We start from the raw sequence: 22,922 nt of genomic DNA, 5'->3' as shown, positions 1-22,922 counted from the left end.
TTCTGTGAGCTAATGCAGGTGACCCACAGTGCCTGCCCAGACACCTTTGTTAATGACCTAGTCATCTATTTTACAGTTTTGCTTTTTGATGGGGGTACCTTCACTGGGATCCTTTACTCCAGTTACAAAAGAATCTCCTCCACTTGTGCAAAATCCTCAACTCAGCAAAAGTATAATCCATTTTCAATCTGTGTTTCTCACATCTTTGCGGTTGCGTTATTTCATTGTGTGTGCATGGGTGTGTATCTCAGTTCTGGTGCTGCTCCCAGGTCAACTTCATCTGCAGCAGCCTCGGTGATGTACACCGTGGTCACTCCCATGCTGAACTCCTTCATCTACAGCTTTAGGAACAGTGACATGAAGAGAGGTCAAAAAACCCTACAACAGTTTGAGAATGGGTATCTCACCTGTGAGTGTTGGTGTGTGTCCACTTACATCTTATCTGGTGTCCTGATAATGCACCTGAAAAGGCCGCAGGTGTTGAGCCTCGCATTCACACATTCCTGTGAGTGCTTGCGAAGAACCTGGATGTTTTCTGCCTTTTGTGATTCTGCCTTAATGGCTTGGCTGGGGGCTGTGTGAACTCCAGCCCTGACAGTCTACGTGACACCCGGCAGGACACCTGGCAGGTCGTGTAGGCAGACCACTCCTCAGGAAGGAGGTACCTGGTGTTTGATAAGATCCACCGCCCTATAGCTCATCGATTTGTACCTTTTGAAAGTTGCTAGTTTCAAATTCACCAATAGAAGCCTGCTAGACCATGACTGTATAATTAATAGCCTGAAATGTATAAAAACTGGGGGGCTTGGGCTCTTGGGTTCTCTCTCTAGCTGGCGCGCTCGCTGTTTTGCTAGTCCTGTGGATCCAGCAGTGGCTGCCCCTCTCCCGCCCAGCCATGCTGGGCTGGGGGAGGTGGCTGGGAGACCTGAGCTGATCTGAATAAACCACTTTTATGCCTTAGCACTGACTTCAGGCTTGATGATTATTTGGGGATTTCAGAACCCGGCACAACATTTGGATCCCAGCCACCCAAGGAGCACGACATGAATGGAGATCCTTTCTCCTGACTTTGGCTTCTCACAGGCAAAGCTGCTGCCTCCACTGGGGGGAGCAAATCAGAGCATGAAGATCTTTCATTTTCTTGCTCTTTCTCAGCCTGTCACTTTGTCTTGAGTACAAGTAGTAAGTACATAAATATCTTAGAAAAGAATCAATGTATTTTGCTATGTCAGTGCAGATGAAAAAGTGCCATGCATCCTTTGGGTGAAATCAAATTGCCTGCACTTCTGGGCCCTCCCGCAGCCTTCAGGGGAGAACCCCTTACCTGCCTCTTGCAGTTCTTGGAGTCAGCTCATGTCCCTGACTCCTGGCTCTTCCTGCACCTTCAGTGTCAGTAGTAGCAAAGCCGTTCCAGGCATCCTCCAACTCCACCTCACCTCCTTCCTTGTACCTGGAAAGAGCGTCTGTGATGACACAAGCCTCTCACTGATAGTTTGCTGCAATCTTCTCATTTTTAGCTAGCAATCTTATTTCACATGTTGCCTCCTGTTATGCAAATTCACATGCTGCAGTGGTCTGGGTGGATAGGTTGTAGACATCGTATGTCATCCCAGGTTATTCCAAGATCCTGCTACTTTTCATCACCAAGATTCCGAGTTTTGGGTCACACATGTCCTTCCTAGCTTATGGCATGCTAATGACCTACTGGGAGATTTACCATTTGCTATTCAGCACAGGGCTGTGTTTAGAGCCTTAAGGCTTTTGTATTCACTGCACATGGCAGTCCCTGAAAAGAGAGAGACTGAGACTATCTACTGCTTCACTCCCCAAATTCCCACAGTAACCAGTGCTCGGCCGGCTGTAATCCAGGAGCCAGGAACTCAATCCACATTTCCCACATGGATGTCAGGGACACAGTTACTTGAGATATCACCTAGCACCTGGTGTTGAACACATGTAGAGTGCAAATAAGTGAATATAGGGCTCCACCAGCCTTCTGCCCTTAAAATGAAATATTCTTAAAACCATGAGCAGACATTTGTAAACTAAGAAATCTTAAATGCTAAGATATGGAATCAATGTGGATGTCCACAAACAAATGATTGGATTAACAAAGCATGATATACACACACAATGGAATGTCAATAAGTCATGAAAAGAAAAAATCGTATTTTACAACAATTAGATGCACCTGGAAGCCACTGTGTATTGGGAAATAAGCCAGTCCAAAAAAGACACATATTTCAGTTTCTTTGTTATATGTGACAGCTAATGAAACATTCACACAAATAAACACAATGTTTGATAATGAAGCTGGTACGTTATGATTTGAGTATTTTATTATTCCTTGTCTGTCTCCCTTGTGGAGCAGTAGTAATTCTATTAATGTTGTTAGATGATTAAAAGTTGAAAGCACATTGCTGTATAAAATTGTAGGAAACAATGGGAGTCTGAGGCAGGAATGACTAATTTCTTGGAATTTTATTTATGACATATCTGAAATTTGACCCTTACATCCATGAAAAATTTTTTACAATTTAAAAATCTTCAAAAATTCTTGTCCATTTGTTTGAATTCATGCAATGTAAAGGTTGCTCTCATTGGTGCTGGGATAAAAACTTTTTGAGAGCACATGTTTCTTCACTGGTGTTCTGAGAAAAGTTCCTGCTCCTCATACGATGACAAGCTATCATAAACCTGTCCTTGTTTAATTCTTCCCATGAGGATTCTAGAAGTTGAGAAACTTTGCACATGTTTTCAAAAAAAAAAAAAAAACATTTACCAGTACTTAATAAGACATAAAATATCCATGCTTAAATTCAGTGAAAGTTCATTGTAACAGAGATTACAGAACAAGAGAAAGAGGATTCACCTGAGTCCATCATGGTCTCTTGGGAAACATCTGCTTGCTGTCCAGCCAAGAGTCCCAGGGGCCATCAGGTGCTTAGTGGTCAGGGAGCTGCCTAATGAGCAGGTGCCAGGAGCTGTAAGTAGCTCCTCTACTGTGATCCCTCAGACTGGGAAACCTTGGGCTAGAAGCAGCCTGCTTGTTGCATTTGCGTTTCCTGAGTCTGGCTCAGGGACCAGAGCTTCCTTCCTTTTCTCTGCTGTGCCTGGGAGCGAGCTTCAGGCAGCAGCATCCAACATCCAGGGAGGAATTTGGGCATCCCTACAATCACCTTCTTCCCTCAGTTCCCATGCAGGTGAGCCTGGCAATCATGACAGGAAGGGTCCCAGGCTGTGGACACAGACAGCTTTCCCTGGGGATAACCTAAAACTGAGCTAACCTAGCTAACACTTGGAGTATAGGTCTGCGGCGGTTACTGCTATACTAAACTATTAAATATATTTATCAGTAATTATCAAAGGGGAGGAAAATGTTGGATCTCCTAGGGCAATAGTCATTGCTGATGAAGAAATGAGTGCAAGAAAATATCAATTTTAATAGACAATGAGATGCATAAACTGCCTAGAGCACATACAGCCACTGAAAACCAATTAGAGATAATGACAACTCCTATCCTGGAACCACCTCTGCAGACTGAGTCATCACCCTGCCCATTCAGGAAGTGAAGAGTTGATGTAACTGACTGTCCCCAAATTAATAGGAAAAGACCAGTTGAGGGGAAATGTCTGCATGGAAATCCTGATAGTGCAGCTACTTGAAGCCACATGTCTCAGGGACTTCTCTCATTGTATTCTCACACAAACCAATGTTATCTTAACCAGACAGTAAGAACAGCTCTCTCAAAGAAACCTGCTTCACAGTTACTGCATCATCTGTGAGTTGGATACACTCTAGTGTTTCTAGCGCTCACATTTTCTCCTGAGATTTCAGTTTCCTGGTATGATGATGTCAGGTGAGACACTTTTATTTTTCTGTTTATTGTCTTACCTAAAATGACTGATCATTGTTGACACCTTTTTTTTCTGCCATGGAGTCCTTTGATGTATATTTGTATTATTCCTACGTGAAAAAAAAAATGTGTATTTATTTAAAAGCTAACTTTGTCATGTTCCAAAATGTCTGGTGCAAAAATTATATTACTCCATACTTAGGAGAGAAATTCAAAATTTGAATCTCTATTTTTCAAAATGTGTGGATAAAAATTAGTGTATCATGTGGCTGCATTTTCCGACACATTTTGATGGACCCTCTTAGTGAAACTTAACTATTGAATGCATTTGTCATTGATTGAAAGGAAAGGAAAGTGCTGAATGTCCTATGGCCATAAGCATTACTAATGAAGAAACGAGGGCAAGAAAAGATCAATTCTAATAGACAATGAGTGGTATGACTTTCCTTGATTACATATAGCCAGCTTTGCAGCATTTGGAGATCTAGGGGAGTAGAGAAAGAATTTTCTGTGTGGAAGGACATGGGCTGGAGTGAGGTTGTGTCAGTTCTGTAGTGTGAGAGAGCTTGGTTGTGCACCACTCGAAGCTGGTTAGATGAGGGGCAATGACTACCGCTGATCCTGTGACAGCATCTGCAGACTGAGTTATCACTCTGTCCATTCTGATTGTTATGAAGGGATGTAGCTAACTCTCCCAGTATTCACAGGAAATGGCCATGGAAGAGGAAATGCTTGCATAAAAATCCTGAGAGTAGCAGCTACTGGAACACACACATCTAACAGTCTTCTGTCTTCTCTCACACTGTCTTCTCACATGACTCAATTTTATTTTATTGATGCAGTGGAAAGAGCTCTATCAAAGACACCTGCTCAAAAGTCATTGCATCATCTGTGAGTTGGATACACACAAGGGTTTCTGATGCCTCACATTCTCTCCTGCAATTTTTCAGCACTTTCGTGGTGTGCTGTCAGGTGAGCCTGACTTATTCCTGTCTTCACTGTTCTGACTTACAAGGATTGATCACTGTCAACACCTTTTTTTTCTGCCATGGAGTTCTTTGATGTGTCCTTGAGTGTACTTTAGTGCAACTAAAAATGTATTTAGAAGGTAGGTTGTTATAATCCACAATGTTGCAAAAATACCCTAGTCCATACTAACGTCATCCAAATTTGATGAACCTTCTATTTTATAAAATAGATGCACAAAAATGCATTTGCTAGATGCATTTTCAAAAACATTTTGATGAACCTTTACTCAATTTTAAGAGGACTTGTGAAAGCTTGTATTTTTCTGTCCTCAAAGTCAGGGACTCATCCCACTGTTATGATATCTACCAAATTTGGTTGTGCAAGCAGGGTCCTAATAATTCAGTTGTATATACATTTCCAACCTGCTCCATATTGAGTTGTTCTTATCATTTGACATCCTTTGTGATTCATCTTTGCTTAACATGATTGAGTCATTTACTAAATGTCAAAGCACTTCTGCCTCCAGTTATACCAATTAACTGCAGTTCACTTTATAAATAGAATTGAATCCCATTACTAAGATAGTTGGAACTACATATTACACACTGCTTCATCCCCTGCTTTTTATTTCATACATATAATTGGAAATTCCATGGTGAGTTTGCAACCACTGATAAATAGGTATTTTTCAAGTGATCAAAGAACATCACATGCAGTGTGAGAAGTTTTTGATGATTTAGGAAAAGACTTAGGGTGGGAAGGAATTCTTAGTGATCCACTGTGAGGTATCAGAGGGAAATAAGGCATTTGAAACACGGGACCTACATTCTGAACTGGAACATGAATTTTTGATTTCTTCTCTGTTGGTTATGTCTATTTTGCATAAATATGATTCAGTTGAAATTACTTCTTCCTGATAGTGATCTGCACCACATGAAAAGGAGAAACCAAACTCAGCTTTCAGAATTCTTTCTCATGGGATTCTCAGAGGACTCAGCACTACAGCCTGTCATCTTTGAGTTATTCCTCTCAATGTACCTGATCACTGTCACTGGGAACCTGCTCATCATCCTGGCCATCCTCTCAGACCCACACCTCCACACACCCATGTACTTCTTCCTCACTATCCTGTCCATGGTCGATGTCTGCTTCACTTCCACCACCATCCCCAAGATGCTGGTGAACATCCAAACGCAGAGCAGATCCATCAGCTATGCAGGCTGTCTCACACAGATGTTCATGTTCATATTGTTTGTTGGATTGGATGACTTTCTCTTGACTGTAATGGCCTATGACCGTTTTGTGGCCATCTGTCACCCCCTTCACTACATAGCCATCATGACCCCCCAGCTCTGTGTGCAACTGGTTCTCGTGTGCTGGGTCTTAGCAGTCTTAGATTCACTGGTGCACAGTTCACTAGTGCTGAGGCTGAGCTTCAGCACACACGTGGAAATCCCTCACTTTTTCTGTGAGTTGAATCAGGTGGTCCACAGAACCTGTTCTGACACCTTTCTCAATGACCTCATGATATATATTGCAGCTGTGTTCTTTATAGTTGGTCCTCTAACTGGGATCCTGTACTCCTACTCCAAGATCATCTCCTCCATTTGTGCCATCTCATCAGATCAGGGAAAGCATAAAGCCATTTCCACCTGTGTCTCTCACCTCTCTGCCATCTCCCTATTTTATGGCACAGGACTAGGTGTGTACCTCAGTGCCAGCGCTGCCACAAATTCAGCCTCAACTGCAGCAGCCTCAGTGATGTATACCGTGGTCACCCCCATGCTGAACCCCTTCATCTACAGCCTGAGAAACACAGACATGAAGAAGGCTCTGAAAAGACTGTTGTTCCCTAAATGATGGTGGAACCCACAGTGTTGGGCTAAGCAATATCAGTGACTCATGTCTCAGGCTGAGGGTCAGATACTGGCATGAATTTATCAGAGGAGGAAGCAGAGCTTGCTCAGTCTGTTCACAGTCTAGTTTTATATTTTTTAATGCTTAATTCCTCTGTTTACACTGCAAATGAAAGATAATTGCATTGTATTGTGTGTTTTCTCTGGTGGCACACAGTTTTTTTCCTGATTTTTTCATTTTTTTCCCACCATTAGAGTAATCATTGTTACAAAAGTAAAAAGGGTCTGAAATTTTATTTCCATAAAATTTTATTTCCAATAGAAATGCATGAGGTGTTAGTCTATGTGCTAAACAACTTTTAATTCCACATTTATTTTTTACAGTGTGTAGACTGCTTTCTACCTTTCATTCCTGTAATATTTCAGTATTCTCTTTACCACATAAATTTGTCTGTTTACAAATTGGCATATTTGAGTATACATACTGTTCTCCAGTTGCACAGATTGATTGCAAAAAGGTAAAATTTTATTGTTGAGTAGTATTTTCCCTCGTTTATGTATAACAGATGCTTGTTGACTGAACCTTGATTGGCAGAACAACTGCACCTCTTTTTATGTGTGCAAAATTGAAAAGTCCACATTTCTCATGAGAAGATTGCTTGTTAAATAACATTATGTGAGCACCAAGTGCCAAGGCCTAGCAGGTAAAGTCCTCGCCAGGAATTCTTATGGGTGCCAGTTCTAATCCCATTCAACTCCCTGCTTGTAGTCTGGGAGAGCAGTCAAGGACAGCCCAAAATCTTGGGACCCTGCATCTGCATGGGAGACCTGCAAGAGGATCTGGGCTCCTGGTTTTGGATCAGTGCAACACCAGCCATTGCGGCCGCTTGGGGAGTGAAACATTGGATGGATGATCTTCCTCTCTGTCTCTCCTTCTCTCTGCATGTATCTGACTTTGCAATCAAAATAAATAAATCTTTTTTAAAAATAACATCATGTGACACAATTCAATATTTTTCTTCTTAGTTTAGTAATTCATTTTCAGATAACATACATTTAAGAATCATTATAGTAAAAGATTTATAGTAAAAGATCTATTCTAACCAGATCAAAAAGTTGAGACTTTGTCAGATTATGGTTGTTTTCAAAAGCTTTCAGAAGACACTTACCAGCATTTAATAACACCTAAAATATCCATGCATAAAAGCCATTGGAAGTTTATAATAGCACAGTAACAATGGACAAGGAAATCTGATTATCTCAGTAAATTACATTTCCACATAGCCAAAGTAATGTGGCTCACATATCAGATTTCTAGAAATTCCATGCTGTTTCTGGGACACATATAAGAAGCTTCACGATAGTAAGACTCAGTAGATTCAGCTGTTTGCAATGCCATGATCCCACATGAAAGCCACTGTCTGAATCTCAGCATCCCACTTCTGATTCACTCCTAGATACATTAGGAAATGCTGAAAATGAATGTGGATTCCTGTCACCCACTGGTAGACTAGGATTAAGCAACTGGCTTCATGGAGGCCCAGCCCTGTCTATCATGGCCCATTGGGAATGAGACAGCCAATGGAGGTTCTCTCTCTCTCTCTACCTCCCTCCTCTTACTTCTTCTGTCTTTTAAATAATTTTCTTTAAAAATATGACCAAAAAACTAGATATTCCTTCTTTGACAGTGCTTCTCCTTTACATTGACAAGTAAACCACAGTATTTCTCATTTTTCATTTTTGTACCTGTGGACGTCTCAGAGACTCTTTTAGGCAACTTAAAATTAGTTTAAAAATTTTAGTCTCCACTTCCTTTATCAGCTTGTCAAAAGGTTTAAAATAGAGGTGGTCAAACTGAGGAAAGTGTGTACATGTAGAAAATAAAAATATGCACAACTACACCTATACTTTCAAAATATTTTTAGCATGGTCAACTTGCCTGTATTAAATATTTATTTACTTTCAGGTGAAAAAGTGAGAGGGAAAAAGAGATAGACATAGGAAGAGAGATTTCCTGTTCCCTAAGTGGTCATAACAGTTAAAACTAGACCAGGTCAAAGCACATGGATGGCACAGGCCCAGACATGCAGGCCCCATCTTCCATCACATTCTCAGGCACAATTCAAGGACAGTGGATTAGTCTTGGAGCACAGCTACCTAGTGGGCTTTGTGCCTCGGTAAATATTATAGTGCTGGAAGAGAAGCAGCTAGTAGCTGGCAGGCATTCTCATCCTGCTTAATGCCAAATCTATGTTAACTATCAACCTATGCCAGCAGAGTTTTTAATTCTATTTTTGTTCTTTCTTATTTAAATGCTAAGTGGAGAAACAGGGGAACTGCAGGTTGGGACATCCCACCATAGTTCCAGGCAGCAGGGGCTACAACTTGCCCCGGGAAGGAGGCTTGGGTACATATTGGAATGGGAGTGGCTGAGGGTGTGTTTGACCTGAGAATGACTTCTAGGTTCTTCCAAGGACCTGGCCACTGCACTTGCAGGAAGACAGGTATGATGGAATGGTTTAGACAGGAAAAACAAAGGGTATGTCTGGGACAGGCCAAGACACTTGCCCACCTGGGAGGCCTGGGTTGGGCTAAAAAGGATTACCTGTGGCACATTGGTGTGTGCAAAGGTGGTGCAAGTGAGCATAGATTGCTGGTTTGTGAGTATCAGTGCAATGATATGCTACATAAAGACTGGCAACAGCACCCATCAGAATGCATAAGAACTGGATTTGGGAGTAGATTCTCTAGCATATTTGTAGTCTCACTTCAGTGGAATAATAACACTAGCTGGCAATGCAGAGAACTGGAGGTGGTGACAGGCCATGCCGGGATTAACCGCAAACTCATATGACCAGAATCCACCCGACACTCATGGAAGCTGGGACTGTGAGGAGACAAACTGGGGACAACACATGCAAGGCCCATGACTGAGGGCAGGTCATATCAGGCTGGGCCACTGCCCCTACTGGCACGTGTGAGATCCGGGGGCTGGGAACAGGCACAGTGACAGAACATGGGGAACTCTCCTCCAAGTCTGCAGTTCCCTCTGTGGAGCATGAGAGTTGGCTTTGGGGCTGGGCTTGCACAGGCAAGTCTGTAGCACACATCAGCATTTTTGTGGGCCAAGTCTGAGGGCAGGCCAAGCAAGACCAAACCTGAGCAATTGATTTCTCACAAGAGAGTCTGGAAAGGATGTGTGCTGTGCCCAGCTGTGATGGGCTGCACCACCCACCTGCAAGAGCTGAGACTGTGGATGTACCAGGACAGGTTGAGTTGAAGCACCTACCAACACACAAAAAATCCAGCAATGGTAATGGGCCTATTAGGGAAACTATTGGTACTCCGTTGCTGGGCTAGAGCTCCCATTGCTGAGTGAAGGGCAGAGTTCAGGGTAGACCAGGCTGGGCAAGGCCACAGTATCTGTCAGCAGGGTGTGTGGATTGGTCTGGGTTCAGGCCAGGCTGATAAAGAACCCATAGGTACTTTTAAGAACCATCCTCTGATGAGACAATTAACATCCCCCACTGACCCAGAGGAGCTGGCTTTCATGTCTCCATGATGTCCACTACTCAGGCATCAGCAACTGGGGAAACCTAGTCCAACACCTGCACTTCAAGGTTAGAGTTTAAGGATATAGTTGGGGAACTCGCAAGAGAACTCACCTGGGGTGACCTCAGATTTGACCTTTGTGTGCACTGACTAGGCCGGGGTCAGATTCAGTTCATCACCTGAACCAGCCAGTGGACATATTGTTGCTTAGACCCAAATCAGACATGAACTGATGGGTGCTGTGACCCAGCAGTAGGTACAGTCTAGCAGGGAAATGCCAACAGCTCCCCTGCCAGGCATGTTCCCAGCATCAGATGTTGCACCTGCCAGGGGCTGCTGCAATCCTGCCTGATGTTATTCACATCTATTCCTGGAACTTGTCAGCTGGGTTGTTGCCTAGCTCAGCTGGCCTGCACCCATTAAGGCTCTCCTGTTTGGCAATGAGAGACCCAGATTCAGATCCCAGCTCCCAACATCAGCTCATGGCCAAGGCTCAGCAGCTGCAGTCACCAAGTACCGGAGCCCGGTTCCAGCTGAGTTCTGAATCCACAAAGGGTGCTTGGAGTAGGCATAAGAGGAAATAAATGGACCATTATGATTTCATGATCGTAATGGACAACGCAAAAAAGTTGTCCCCTTTATTTATACTGAACCAGTGACAAGCCCTGGCACAGACTTTTCACCTGTTGGTCAAGTGGGTGTTTCCAAGGATAATTCTGTCCTTTGTTTCATCTTAAAGCTCTCAACAGAAATTCTCAATATCAATCAGTAACACATCCCTACTACAATCCTCATTGTACAACTTAATCTTGAATCAGTTAAGGGAGGAAATGCATTACAAAAAAAAAAAGTTGCGGGGGGGCGGGGAACCTAAAGATCAAGGATGGTCAAATGGGGGCAGCAGAGACATAGACAGTCTGAATAAAAGGTCCTTTTGCAGTTATCACTGACATTAACTCCAAGCTCACGTTGATAGTAAAAAACAACTCCACAGCAGTAAACAATGCCTGAATAGATTACAGAATTCTTCAATGGGTGGTCCAGTGTACATGCAAAGAAAGTTGGAACTGCCTTCAGATGGCTTGTAGGTGCCATGCAGAGGGAAATTCCTTGCAGCCCTATCTGTAATGGAACAGTTCTCCACACACTTTCGTGTCCTCCACACCCACTGCACAGACCCCAGCAACTGAGGAGTGACCCAGTTGGTGAGAACTACCTTTCATCTTGTCTCTCTGCCACTCATGAACAAAATCTAATATTCTTCAGTGATTCAATGCAAGATAGAACATGTTGCTCTGTCATCTCTGACTCTCTAGTCATAAGGAGCCTATCTGTGAAAACACAACGTCCTTTGCACACAACAGTCCACATGTGCATTTGGTCAGCAAGAGTGCCTGACAACATTGTGTCAGTTGAGAGGAGACAATGTAAAGACAGAACTGAATATGAGCAAAGTTCAGTAGAGTGATATGCCAGTGTTTGCTGCAAGACATGCTGGTATGCTGAGAAGGTGAGAGAAAGATGAGTTAAGAGGGAAATAAGAAATAAGCTTAATTGTTTAATCCATGCTGAGAGAGAAGAAAGAGATAAGAGAGTGTGAGCAACCATCCACTGCTTAATTGCCCAATGCCTGCACAGTCTATGGCTTGTCTAAGATGAGACCAGGGACCTCGAATGACATCCAGAATTCCCATGCAGGTGGCAGGAGCATATTCTGGGAACCAAATGAGAAGTGGAACAACTGAGATGAGAAGTGGAACTCTGATCTGCTAAATTGGCATCATTTAACAGGGTCCTAACCTTCTTCGGTAAATAATTTTTTAAAGTAGTGGCTGTGAATTTAATAAATCAAACAAAGCAACCATTAAGGATAGCCATTCCCTCCTCCTCCTCTCCTGCCCAACAGAAAGATTAAAATGCATGGCGAAGAATCAGAGGTGGTGGACCCTCTGAGACGCAACCATGGTGAAGGTTGCTACTGGGTAGTTATTGGTTACTATTACTTCTTTTTCAGTTTTTAGATTTTACTTTTGATATCTGCACATAATTGATCAGGTTGGGAAAGATTTAGGGTTAGAGAAAAGTGAGTGTGATCATTGTTTCCAAATTTTCTATTTCTGCCTTATTCTAGGGGAAGGAGAGACATAACGGGAGAATCCATACTCAGCCTCCAAACTGCCCCAGTACCCAGGGATGGAGAATGGCCCAATATCAACCTATGGCCCTGATGTGGAGCACTTTCAGAGGGTTCTGACCACGTGGTTTATATAGTTCTGAAATGTTCTCAATCTCGCCGATCCAAAGATGAGGAAATATTCCCGCTATCCATTGACCTTAGCATCTCCATTTGCCCAGATTTTTGCTGACATTGTTTGTCTAGAGTAGTTGTCCAATTTGTTTTGTTCTCCTTCCCCTGTTGTGGTACCAGCTGTCCTCTGCAGAATCCAATGAGCTGTGATATTCTCCATGTGCATAAGGGCCTGCAACCCACTGTTCAGTCTTACTCAATGAAAAGGACCTGTTCTCATAGGGAGGCCCAAGGTCTTGGCACATGTGACCCAGACCTGCCAGAACCCCTCTACTGGGGCTCATGGATCTGGCATCTATTGCAAAAATGAGCCCAAGGATCTGGGCAAGGCAACCCATGCCCTGCCTGACGCCCACCAATGACCCCCAACAGCTTTACCCTCTGTGCATTTGTAGGGAACTGATTTAGAAACGAAGCAATTGAGACTTGACAAGAACACTGATATGATATATTGGCATCATCCAGCAGGAGCTTAACCTTTTTTGGTAAAGATTTATTTAATTGTATTGGAAAGGCAGATCAGATTTACAAAGAGAGACTGAGAGAAAGATCTTCGATTCTCAGATTCAATTCTCAAATGGCCACAATGGCCAGAGTTGAATGTATCCAAAGTCAGGAGCCAGGATCATCTTCCATGTTTCCTACATCGGTGCAGAAACTCTAGGGTTTGAGCTATCCTCTGCTGCTTTCCAAGGCCATTACCAAAAAATTGCATGGGGAATGGAGCAGCCTGGACAAGAACTGGCACCCACATGGGGTGTAGGCACTTGCAAGGTGAGGATTTAGCCTTTGCGTCAGGCTCAGGAATAAGATTAGGTGTCACAAGACTGGACAAAGATGCATAAATGTATCTCCAACTGCTTTATTCCAGGAACACGCAAAACTATCATCATGTCATAGACCCAAAGAAATTGCCATGGTGGTGAATGTAGTTCATTATTATAAGAGAAATACACCATATCATTTTATGACTCAGAAAGGAAATCAAGGTGGTTTAATTTTAACCTGGAAATGATGTTGGGAGAGGGAAAAATGAACAAGGATGAGAAGTGTGAAACTCCAAGAGAAATGAAAACATCAGAAAGGAAGCAGCAAAATACAAATTGTAGAACAATGCCAAGACTTCAGAAAATGAGCAGAAGTGCAGGTGGGTGGGGGAGGCTCTACTTGGCACATCTGCAAGCCCTGAGTTTTAAAGGTCTGATTTGTGGCTATGACTTAAAAATGGCCATCGGAAGATTTCTCTCAGATGTGTTTTCACAGCCTTCTGGATATCATTATTCCTGAGACTGTAGATGAAGGGGTTCAACATGGGGGTTACCACGGTGTACATCACCGAGGCTGTTGCAATTGAGCGTGAGTTTTGTGTAACAGCTGAACTGAGGTACACACCTAGTGCTGTTCCATAAAACAAGGAAACAACAGAGAGGTGAGAGGCACAGGTGGAAAAGGCTTTATACTTCCCCTGAGCTGATGAGATGGCAAGGATGGAGGAGGCAATCTTTGAGTAAGAGTACAGGATCCCAGCCAGAGGACCTCCTCCCAGCAACACAGCTGCAATATATATCATGAGGTCATTGAGAAAGGTGTCAGAACAGGCTCTGTGGACCACCTGATTCAACTCACAGAAAAAGTGAGGGATTTCCACGTGTGTGCTGAAGCTCAGCCTCAGCACCAGTAAGCTGTTTAACAATGCAGCCAGGACACTGATGACCCAGCACACGAGAACCAGCTGCATACAGAGCTGGGGGTTCATGATGACTGTATAGTGCAGAGGGTGACAGATGGCCACAAACCGGTCATAGGCCATCATGGTCAGGAGAAAATTATCCAGACCTCCAAATTGGAGAAAGAAGAACATCTGTGTGAGGCAGCCTGCATAGCTGATGGCTTTGCTCTGTGTTTGGATGTTCACCAGCATCTTGGGGACGGTGGTGGAGGTGAAGCAGATGTCCACCATGGACAGGTTGGCAAGGAAGAAGTACATGGGCACGTGGAGGTGGGGGTCTGTGTGGATGGCTAGGACAATGAGTAGGTTCCCACTGACAGTGACCAGGTACATGGAGAGGAATAGCAGGAAGATGAGAGGCTGCAATCCTGGTTCTTCTGAAAGACCCAAGAGAAAGAATTCCACAACCCATGTGTGGTTCCTTGGTTCCATGTCAGCAATGTGACTACCAAAAAGTGAAAAAATGGGTAGATGTGAGCACTAATCACAAGCTGCCAAAGCCATGATGTGTGTTCTTCATGTCAGTTTAATGCCCTCAGAATGCCTCTTTTCTCTGATGCAGAATTCCTCTCCGATGATCCTCACTTTCTCATGAGGCTGTGCCTGCTGCAGCTACAATGATGCTCTTGAGGATAGGACATTGAATCATCATGTTCCAGGCACATTTCAGCAGTGTGTGAGCAACTCTGAGAAACAACCATCCCTAAGAGTGAAGAAGACAAGACAAACCATGCAACACATCACTGGACACACAGCTATCCTGGAAAGGAAAGAAATAAGGTATAAGAGAGCAGCGTGTATCGGGCTGTACTTTCCTGTATCTCCAGGTCAAGCAAACCGAGCAAACAAAATGGCATTTGGACAAATACAAAGATCTCAATGAACATAAAGCAGGTGCACAAAATTGTCTGGGAAATGGTGTGTCTGACAAGAGCCATGAGCCATGTAGAGCCCCAGTGGAAGGGCTCATTTCAGATGATCAGTGCCACCACAGCAGAATCCAAAACCAAGAATAGGCAACAGGGAAAGGGCTAAGAGATTAGAGACTATGGAGGTGGGCAGTAGGTCCATCCCCATGGCACTTCAAATGGAGGGAGTCCTTCTTTCCAATGTTACTGCAGTTCATCTTTCTCTGATGAGCTGCAAACACCTTCCTTGAAGCAAAAAGGGTGCTGCTTTATTTCCACCTCTGCTTGTGTGTTTTGGCTACTGTACTATGTGTGACACTCGAGGACACAGGTGCTCTTGACTTACAACATACCCATCTTAACCAAAACATATCAGAAAAAGAGAGAAGTGATCAAACACTGTGCTTTGGCAGCTTTTATTGGTAGTTGGGGATTACACAGCCTCATGGGATCTGTGCCTCACCTCCCACTGTCCACAAGTGAGAGAAATCACAACCTTGTGAAACGGTCAGCATTCAAACGACAGTTAAGTCTTTTCGGCATGAGAAAATCAAATAACCATGAACTTGAACCAGTGCATGCTGGAGACTACATGATGAGCCTAGGTCCCTTTTTTTCTGTTATTGTCTTTGCTATCCACCTCACACATGTACACGCACAGTCAATAATATCATGTATAGTCTGGGCATGTGGGAGCATCAGAAAGTTAGTTGAAATTTACATTGTCTCTTACTCCTGTTTTTCTACCATCTCCTTCAAAACCCTGTGAGACACAGGCGAAAACCATGGTCCCCTTCTTCATGTGGCATGAACGCTCTACCCATCCTAGTCACATCATTGGAGAGGAGCTCTGTGGGGCTGTCACTGTCACTGTCACACCAACTGTCCTGACAGAGTGCAAACAGTACATACACTTTACTTGAGTTTGTGACTCTCCCATTGGCTGCATTTCTGCTTGTCCATTATCTGCCTTGTACAGAAATAATTTTTTTAAACTGCCAAATAAATAGAACTTTCCCCAAGGAGAAGCTAACAAGCTCAGGGACCTCCGGAGAGATCATTAGAAGAACTTTCACTGGTGTTGGAAGCACACCGTTCCAATTATAAATCGTTAAGGTCCAGTAGAAAAGAGTGGAACGTTAAAAATCAAGCATCTAATGAAACAAAATGATGATATCCCAGTAGCATTGGAAAACATTTACAATGAGCACTATGATAGGAGAAAAAATGAGCAGAGAATAAACCAGCAATTCCCTAAAGTCTGCACACAAAGAATAGCAACATTTGACTTGGAACTTGCTGTGTCAAACTGAATTTTTTCCCATCTCTTGGTATATTAGAACAGTTGGTCTCTATGATGTCTGATGGATGCTGAGGGCAGGCCTCCATTGTCCTTTTCATGGATATTTGTAATTTTGTTATTTTGAGGTTTTTTCTCATCTCATTAACCCATTGAGCACTCTCTGGTCCTAGTTTTCATCTTTCTCCAACACACACAGTCTCTACTGCACACATTCTTTTCAAAAGCAACTACTTCATAATTTTACATGAAATAGAATTCTCCACAACATGCGTCCCTCAAGACATTATGTCACAGGCATTTCTTTAATTATGTGGTATCTTCCCTTTGCCACTAAAAGGGCTAAATGAACAGCAGCCTAAACCTATCTTATTTCTATGTTCAATCCTGACATGGTCCAGTGAATAGCGGTGCATAACACAGAAACAGATTTGAATAAGGAAATGGCAAGAACAGGAGAATAATCAAATAATTTGGTGTCTCAAAAAATGTTTTGAACAACAGAAAGTTTCCACCATGAATTGCATAGCAACAGTTTAACATAAACATGTATGCATAAAGCAGTTAGTGATTATCTAACTACAAAATATGTGACATGGAATATTCTGGCATAGAGCAGATTCAACGTGATAATCGCTTTGATCAATAATTGTCTTCTACATATATTGATGTTTAATCTCTTACAACTTTTCTTTATTTTAAATTTATTAATTCAGATATATTTTTCAAATTCAATAGTGTTTCACATATGTAATATTCCCTTCATATTTAGATATTCTATGCATATATAATATTCTTTCTTTTTTCATCAGGGTATTATCTCACATCAGGTGGGGTTCATGATAACAAACATAAAGTGAGGAGACTATGGTAGAGTATTCAAGACAAAATTGAGTCCATAGCAACATAGTGTTAGAATTTAGATAGCAAGTTTGAGAGGTTTCAGAAGTTCTGGCACAGGTGCAGAAACATAAAGTGGGTCCCCACCTCATATATTATTAAGATGATCACAAAAGCTAGAGACCTGAACTGTGGTGTCTGTAACAAGCTAAGTGCCTCTGACAAGGCTGGCATCCTTTATCACAGCTGCAGTTGGAGTCCCAGCTGCCCTGCTGCAGATGCAGCTCTGGGCATGCACCTGGAAGCCAGCAGAAGGTGACCCCCACTCCTCATCTGAGTGGAGGCCAAGATGGAGTTCCTGGCTCCTGGGAAGGCAGCGGAAGCTGAACCCAGTGCTTAGATTCCTGTCCTCCACATGGGAGACCCAGATGGAGCCCTGACTGTCGGACTGAATGGAGGCACTCACTCTCTCCTCATTTGTCATTCCTTCTTTTAACAAACAGATAAAAAACATGTTTGAAAATGTAGAGTCAGACACCTCATGGTGAAAATGAATGTAGGTGAGAATGTAGAAAGATATAGATAAGATATTCAGCTGAGTAGATCCTCCTGACATTGATAAGAACTCATGCTGTGTGAAGGATTATTTTCATGTATTTGTACAGAAAGTACATGAGTATGTGCATTGGACATAGAGAGTCTTCTTAAAAGACAGAGAGATGGGCATTTTGCACAGCACTGAAGTTGGATATTTCATTTTTTTTCTCCCAGTGGTGAGTTACAATTAATTTTTATTTTTTGAATTTTAATTTTTAACAAATTTAAACTTGGTTTATACAAAGGAATGAAATCTACTATATTTTTTAGGAGCACAGTGACATGCTATCCTTTCTCCCTTCCCCAGTCCTACACTTGAACTATTCTGAAATTTGAAAAACAAGATAAAAATAGTGAAAGGAAGCAATCTCTAACTGTGTAAATTCATAAGAAGGTTATTAGGATTCAAACATGCTAATGAAAGATGAATGCGCTGTTTAATCAAGTGATAACAGTTGCTTTCAGAATTAAGAAGTAAGGGATACAACTTTTGGCAATAGATGTGAAATCTAGAAGCTGACAGCCTCCAAGAAATAGCAGACATACAACCACAAATTAAAAATACAGATACCCAGGCAATTGCAGTGCAGGCAGCATCTCACCAAGCCATAAATATCTTCAGCCAAAGATCTAAGAAAATGCAAATGTACTAACATTTTCACAGAGAAGGAAGAAACTAACAGCTATGTTTCATGCACACGGTTTCTTAAAACTCATGCGTAATCAATTTTTAACATAACATTAATTTTTCCAAGAGATCTCTAAAGACCTCTTGGAAATGGAAGATGAATTCATGAATTCACCCCTTTTACCACATAATGTTTTTTTTTTCTTCTGTGAATCAACCACGCGAGAGAAGAAGCTACAATGTGTGTGACACAGGAACTGCTTCTGCAGCTAGAGTGAGGAGTTTTCTTATTAACATGAAAGCATATTCACTTAGGCCCATCTCACAGATAAAAATGACCTGCCCTCATGTCCCTGGACAGCCCTCCACTGACAAAACCCTGCTTCTATAACCCTCCATCACACAAACCATTGGAAACACCTCTTCTTTGTGACCTGTCCCAATCCCTGTGATCATAGGCTTCAGGTACATTCACTTCCTGACCCCCAGTGACTCTGCCTTGCTGAGTTGTGTGGACATGTCCCTTTTCATCCTCAGGTACAAGCACGTTATTGAGATCATAATTCTGGCAAGCAGGCCTCCCTGCATCCTGCCCCCTTTTGGCCCAGGTCTATATAGTGCAACTCTCAGGTGGCCACAGGTGAATGCTCTCCTTTACTGTTCTCTGACCCTTTCTACCGTACCCGCTAGATTTTCAGACTTACATGGAGAGGTATCAGCGAGGCAGGTTTTTAACTGCAACTGCAAACATATGCATGGGAGTTTCCGAATGGAGACAGAAACACTTTCCCCATTCAAGGCGGCAGAAAGCACCAAGTGTCTGTCCTTGAGTTGGACACAACAAATCCCAGACAGCCAAGACTGCGTTTTCTGGCAGGACAGCTATGCACAGCTCCTTATGCCTGCCCATCAGACACGTTTCTCTATGGGATTTCAACCCCTGCACACACCACTGTCCCAAGGGATGCTATTCTGCACAATAAGGCAACTTTAGTTCATAGAGTTGTTGTTCCCAAGACACAAGCATCAAAGTCAAGCAAATCCAGTATTGATGATTTTGTATCCTGGGAACATCTTTGGCTGTGGAAACAAAATCACATTAAGTCAAATCACAGGCCTACTTCACTTTCCCCCAAATTTAGAAAATAGAAGCTGGTCTTGATAATGTCCCTGGAATCACCAAAGCACAGGTGTGTGGTAGAGACACAGGCTTTGTTGGATTCAGAATTTTCAAGTTTCAAATCCACCTGCAGTCATAGCAGTTTCAGACTTAAAGCCCTCTCAGGTCTTCAGCATCCATGAGGCAGACATACTCTACCCCTGCAACATTGATTTTGAGCTGCCCTGTTACTCTGCATTTGCCTACTGACACAGTGGTGAATGCCAACATCAATGAGTACATGGCAAGGACTCCCCTGCTGCTTGTTTTCTGCACTGGATCTGGTATTTATTGGTAGCATTCATGGCCACATGGACATACATGCTTATTTGTTATTCCTGCATTAACATAGATTATTATTGACATTCTCTTCTGCGTAACCACGAAAGATTTCAAGAACTTGCTTTCACTGGAATAACTTCTAAGCTGGACCACATTCTCAGAGTAAAGATCATACTGGAGTAAGAAAGGGAGGTGGAGGGATAGTGAGACTCAGTGATTGAGGAAGAGTACCATGGGAAGTATTATTTTCCTGAAAGTATAAATATGAATTTGTTTGCTTCATGCTTATTTAATTTTGTTTATACATTAGTGCATGCCCATCATCAAAACCAAATTCTCCGCAGGAAATGAATGGCTACAAATTCAATATATGAGATTTTAAGTTTATACAGCTCAGGTCATCTCCGATTCTGAGACCATTTTAGGTACATCACATTGATTTTGCAGAATAGATCTTAGGTATGGGTTACATTTAAAACACCTGATTTTATTTGTATAAAATGAGTAGGTCTCATGCATCTCACAGTAGGCATTTAGGAACATAGTAATACTTCCCACAGGACACTCCCTATTACCCCAGGTTCTCCACATTTTTTAAAATTAAAAATAATTTTTTTATTGGAAAGGTGATATGATTTATAGAGATATTTATGTAGAGAAATATTATATCTTCCATGTGCTGGTTAACTCCTCAAATATCCACCAAGGCCAGAGCTGAACTGTTGAGGAGCCAGAAGCCAGGAGCTTCTTCCAGGTTTCCCACATGGGGGCAGGTTCCCAGGCTTTGGTCATCCCTATTTTATGGCACAAGCATAGGTGTGTACCTCAGTGCCAGTGCTGCCCCAAGTTCAGCCTCAACTGCAGCAGCCTCCGTGATGTACACCATGGTCACCCCCATGCTGAACCCCTTTATCTACAGCCTGAGGAACAGCGAAACGAAGAAGACTCTGAAACGGCTGCTGTTCCATAAATGATGGTGGAACCCACAATGTTTGGGCTGAGCAGTCAGTGACTTCATGTCTGAAGCCTTAGGGTCAGACATGGTGCTGAATTTATCAGCATAGGAAGCAGAACTTGCTTATTCTGTTCACTGTCTTATTTCCATTATTATTATTATTATTATTATTATTATTATTATTCCTCTGTGTACACTGCAAATGAATGACCCACTGCATTGCAATGTATGTTTTCTGGTAGGTCAACCCTGGTACGTCAACACTTGGTGATTTTTCCTTTTTCCCATCTTTGTTGTCAACATTGTTTCAGAAATCAAAGGGGACTCAAACATTTCATGAAAAAATGAAAGTCAATAAGAACACTTTATGTGCTATATGACTTTTAATTCCATGTGTATTTTCTAGAGTGCCTATACATTTCTACAATGAAGTCATATATGTTTAAATTCTATTGAACTACCACTTATATTTGCTTTTGGAATGACCTTTTTCAGTGTACATACATATCCAGTTGCACCAAATTTAACGCAGAAAGATAAGGTTTCATTCTTTTGATGGCTGTGTGTTATTCCATTTATGTGTGCCACATGCTCTGTAGATGGGCATCTTTATTAGCATAGTCTTCCGCATATTCTTTGAACTGCATGAAGTTAAGTGTGTGCAATTGCAATGTCCCCATTTCTCATGATATAATTTCTTATCAAATGACATCTTATGTGCCTATTCAACATTCTCCTTTTTAGCTTAGGAATTTATTTTTTACATAACATACATTTAAGAAACACCATAGTAAAAGGTTTTGATGTTTTATTTCAAGCAGAACAGAAAAACACACATTTTATTATTTTCTTATATCTGATAGTTCATATATAACACAACATAAAAGCAAGATATGTAAGAATGGAACTGGCATCTTGTGACTTGATTATTGTATTCACCCTTGTCAATATTCCTGCACAGCAGCAGTCATTCTGATATTTACTTGACATTGAGACTGTGATTAAAATATTTAAGCTACATTAATTTATTTTTTTTAAGATTCATTTATTTTTTTTATTTTATTTTTTTTTAATTATTTATTATTTAACTTCAGTAATTACATTGTATTATGTGACACAGTTACATAGATACTTGGGTTCTCCCGGTGGATATACATAGAGGAGGAGAGACAGAGAGGAAGATCTTCCATCCAATGATTCACTCCCCAAGTGAGCACAACGGCCGGTGCAGTGCCGATCCGAAGCCAGGAACCTGGAACCTCCTCCAGGTCTCCCATGCGGGTGCAGGGACCCAAGGCTTTTGGGCCGTCCTCAACTGCTTTCCCAGGCTACAAGCAGGGAGCTGGATGGGAAGTGGAGCTGCCGGGATTAGAACAGGTGCCCATATGGGATCCCAGGTGTTCAGGGCGAGGACTTTAGCCGGTAGGCCACACTGCTGGGCCCTTAAGCTACATCATTGCATAAAGTTGTAGAAGGAAAGGAAGAAAGGAAATATTGAGGCAGGGAAATATGACTAATTTCTTCAAATTTTATTTATGAGAATCCTGAAACCTGTTCTCTTTCTATATGTAGAAATTTAAGAAATGAAATTTTCAAAATTAATAAGAACATCCCCATCCATTTGTTCAACTCACTTGATGCAACATTGCTCTCCTCAGTGCTGGGATAGAAATTTTGTGAAAACACCTGTTTCTTCATTTGGGTTCTGAGAATTCTTCTTACTCCTGGCAGGACAATGTTATCATAAACCTATTCTTGTAATTCATCCCATGAGACTCCTGGAAGGTGAGACGATTGAAGGAGATGGTAGTTTGCAAAAACTTTCAGAAGACACTGTGCTTATTAAGACTTTAAATATCCACGCATAACACCTTGACAGACAGCCATGATGGCTCAAGTAGCTGTTTTTGCCATGCTCATGGGAGAACAGGGTTGAGTCCTTGTTCCTGGCACAGGTCTAAACTCATCCATTGCGAGCCTCT

At 42.2% G+C, this 22,922-nt stretch overlaps 2 protein-coding genes across 2 annotated transcripts; one reads left to right on the top strand and one right to left on the bottom strand.

Moving 5' to 3' along the window:
* Positions 1-5,802: 5,802 nt before the first annotated feature.
* Positions 5,803-6,686, top strand: LOC101523981 (olfactory receptor 7A10-like). The gene is made up of 2 exons (XM_058668420.1): positions 5,803-6,207; positions 6,493-6,686. The coding sequence occupies exons 1-2, from the start codon at positions 5,859-5,861 to the stop codon at positions 6,684-6,686; spliced, it is 543 nt and encodes a 180-aa protein (XP_058524403.1). The 5' UTR covers positions 5,803-5,858.
* A 7,048-nt stretch (positions 6,687-13,734) lies between these two features.
* LOC101528524 (olfactory receptor 7A10-like) lies at positions 13,735-14,703 on the bottom strand. The gene has a single exon (XM_004599033.2). The coding sequence runs from the start codon at positions 14,701-14,703 to the stop codon at positions 13,735-13,737; it is 969 nt and encodes a 322-aa protein (XP_004599090.2).
* Between the last annotated feature and the right edge of the window lie 8,219 nt (positions 14,704-22,922).

This window comes from Ochotona princeps, chromosome 9, assembly GCF_030435755.1.
Source record: "Ochotona princeps isolate mOchPri1 chromosome 9, mOchPri1.hap1, whole genome shotgun sequence".
NCBI lineage: Eukaryota > Metazoa > Chordata > Mammalia > Lagomorpha > Ochotonidae > Ochotona > Ochotona princeps.
The sequence above is the reverse complement of the archived record's forward strand: the minus strand, read 5'-3'. Positions and strand labels throughout refer to the sequence as shown.

Bases quoted from the DNA above. Each gene is read 5' to 3' on its own strand.
- LOC101523981 (XM_058668420.1), top strand. From the start codon at position 5,859: ATGTACCTGATCACTGTCACTGGGAACCTGCTCATCATCCTGGCCATC. The intron at 6,208-6,492 runs TCTTAGCAGTCT...GTGTCTCTCACC, and splicing joins ACTGGTTCTCGTGTGCTGGG to TCTCTGCCATCTCCCTATTT.
- LOC101528524 (XM_004599033.2), bottom strand. From the start codon at position 14,703: ATGGAACCAAGGAACCACACATGGGTTGTGGAATTCTTTCTCTTGGGT.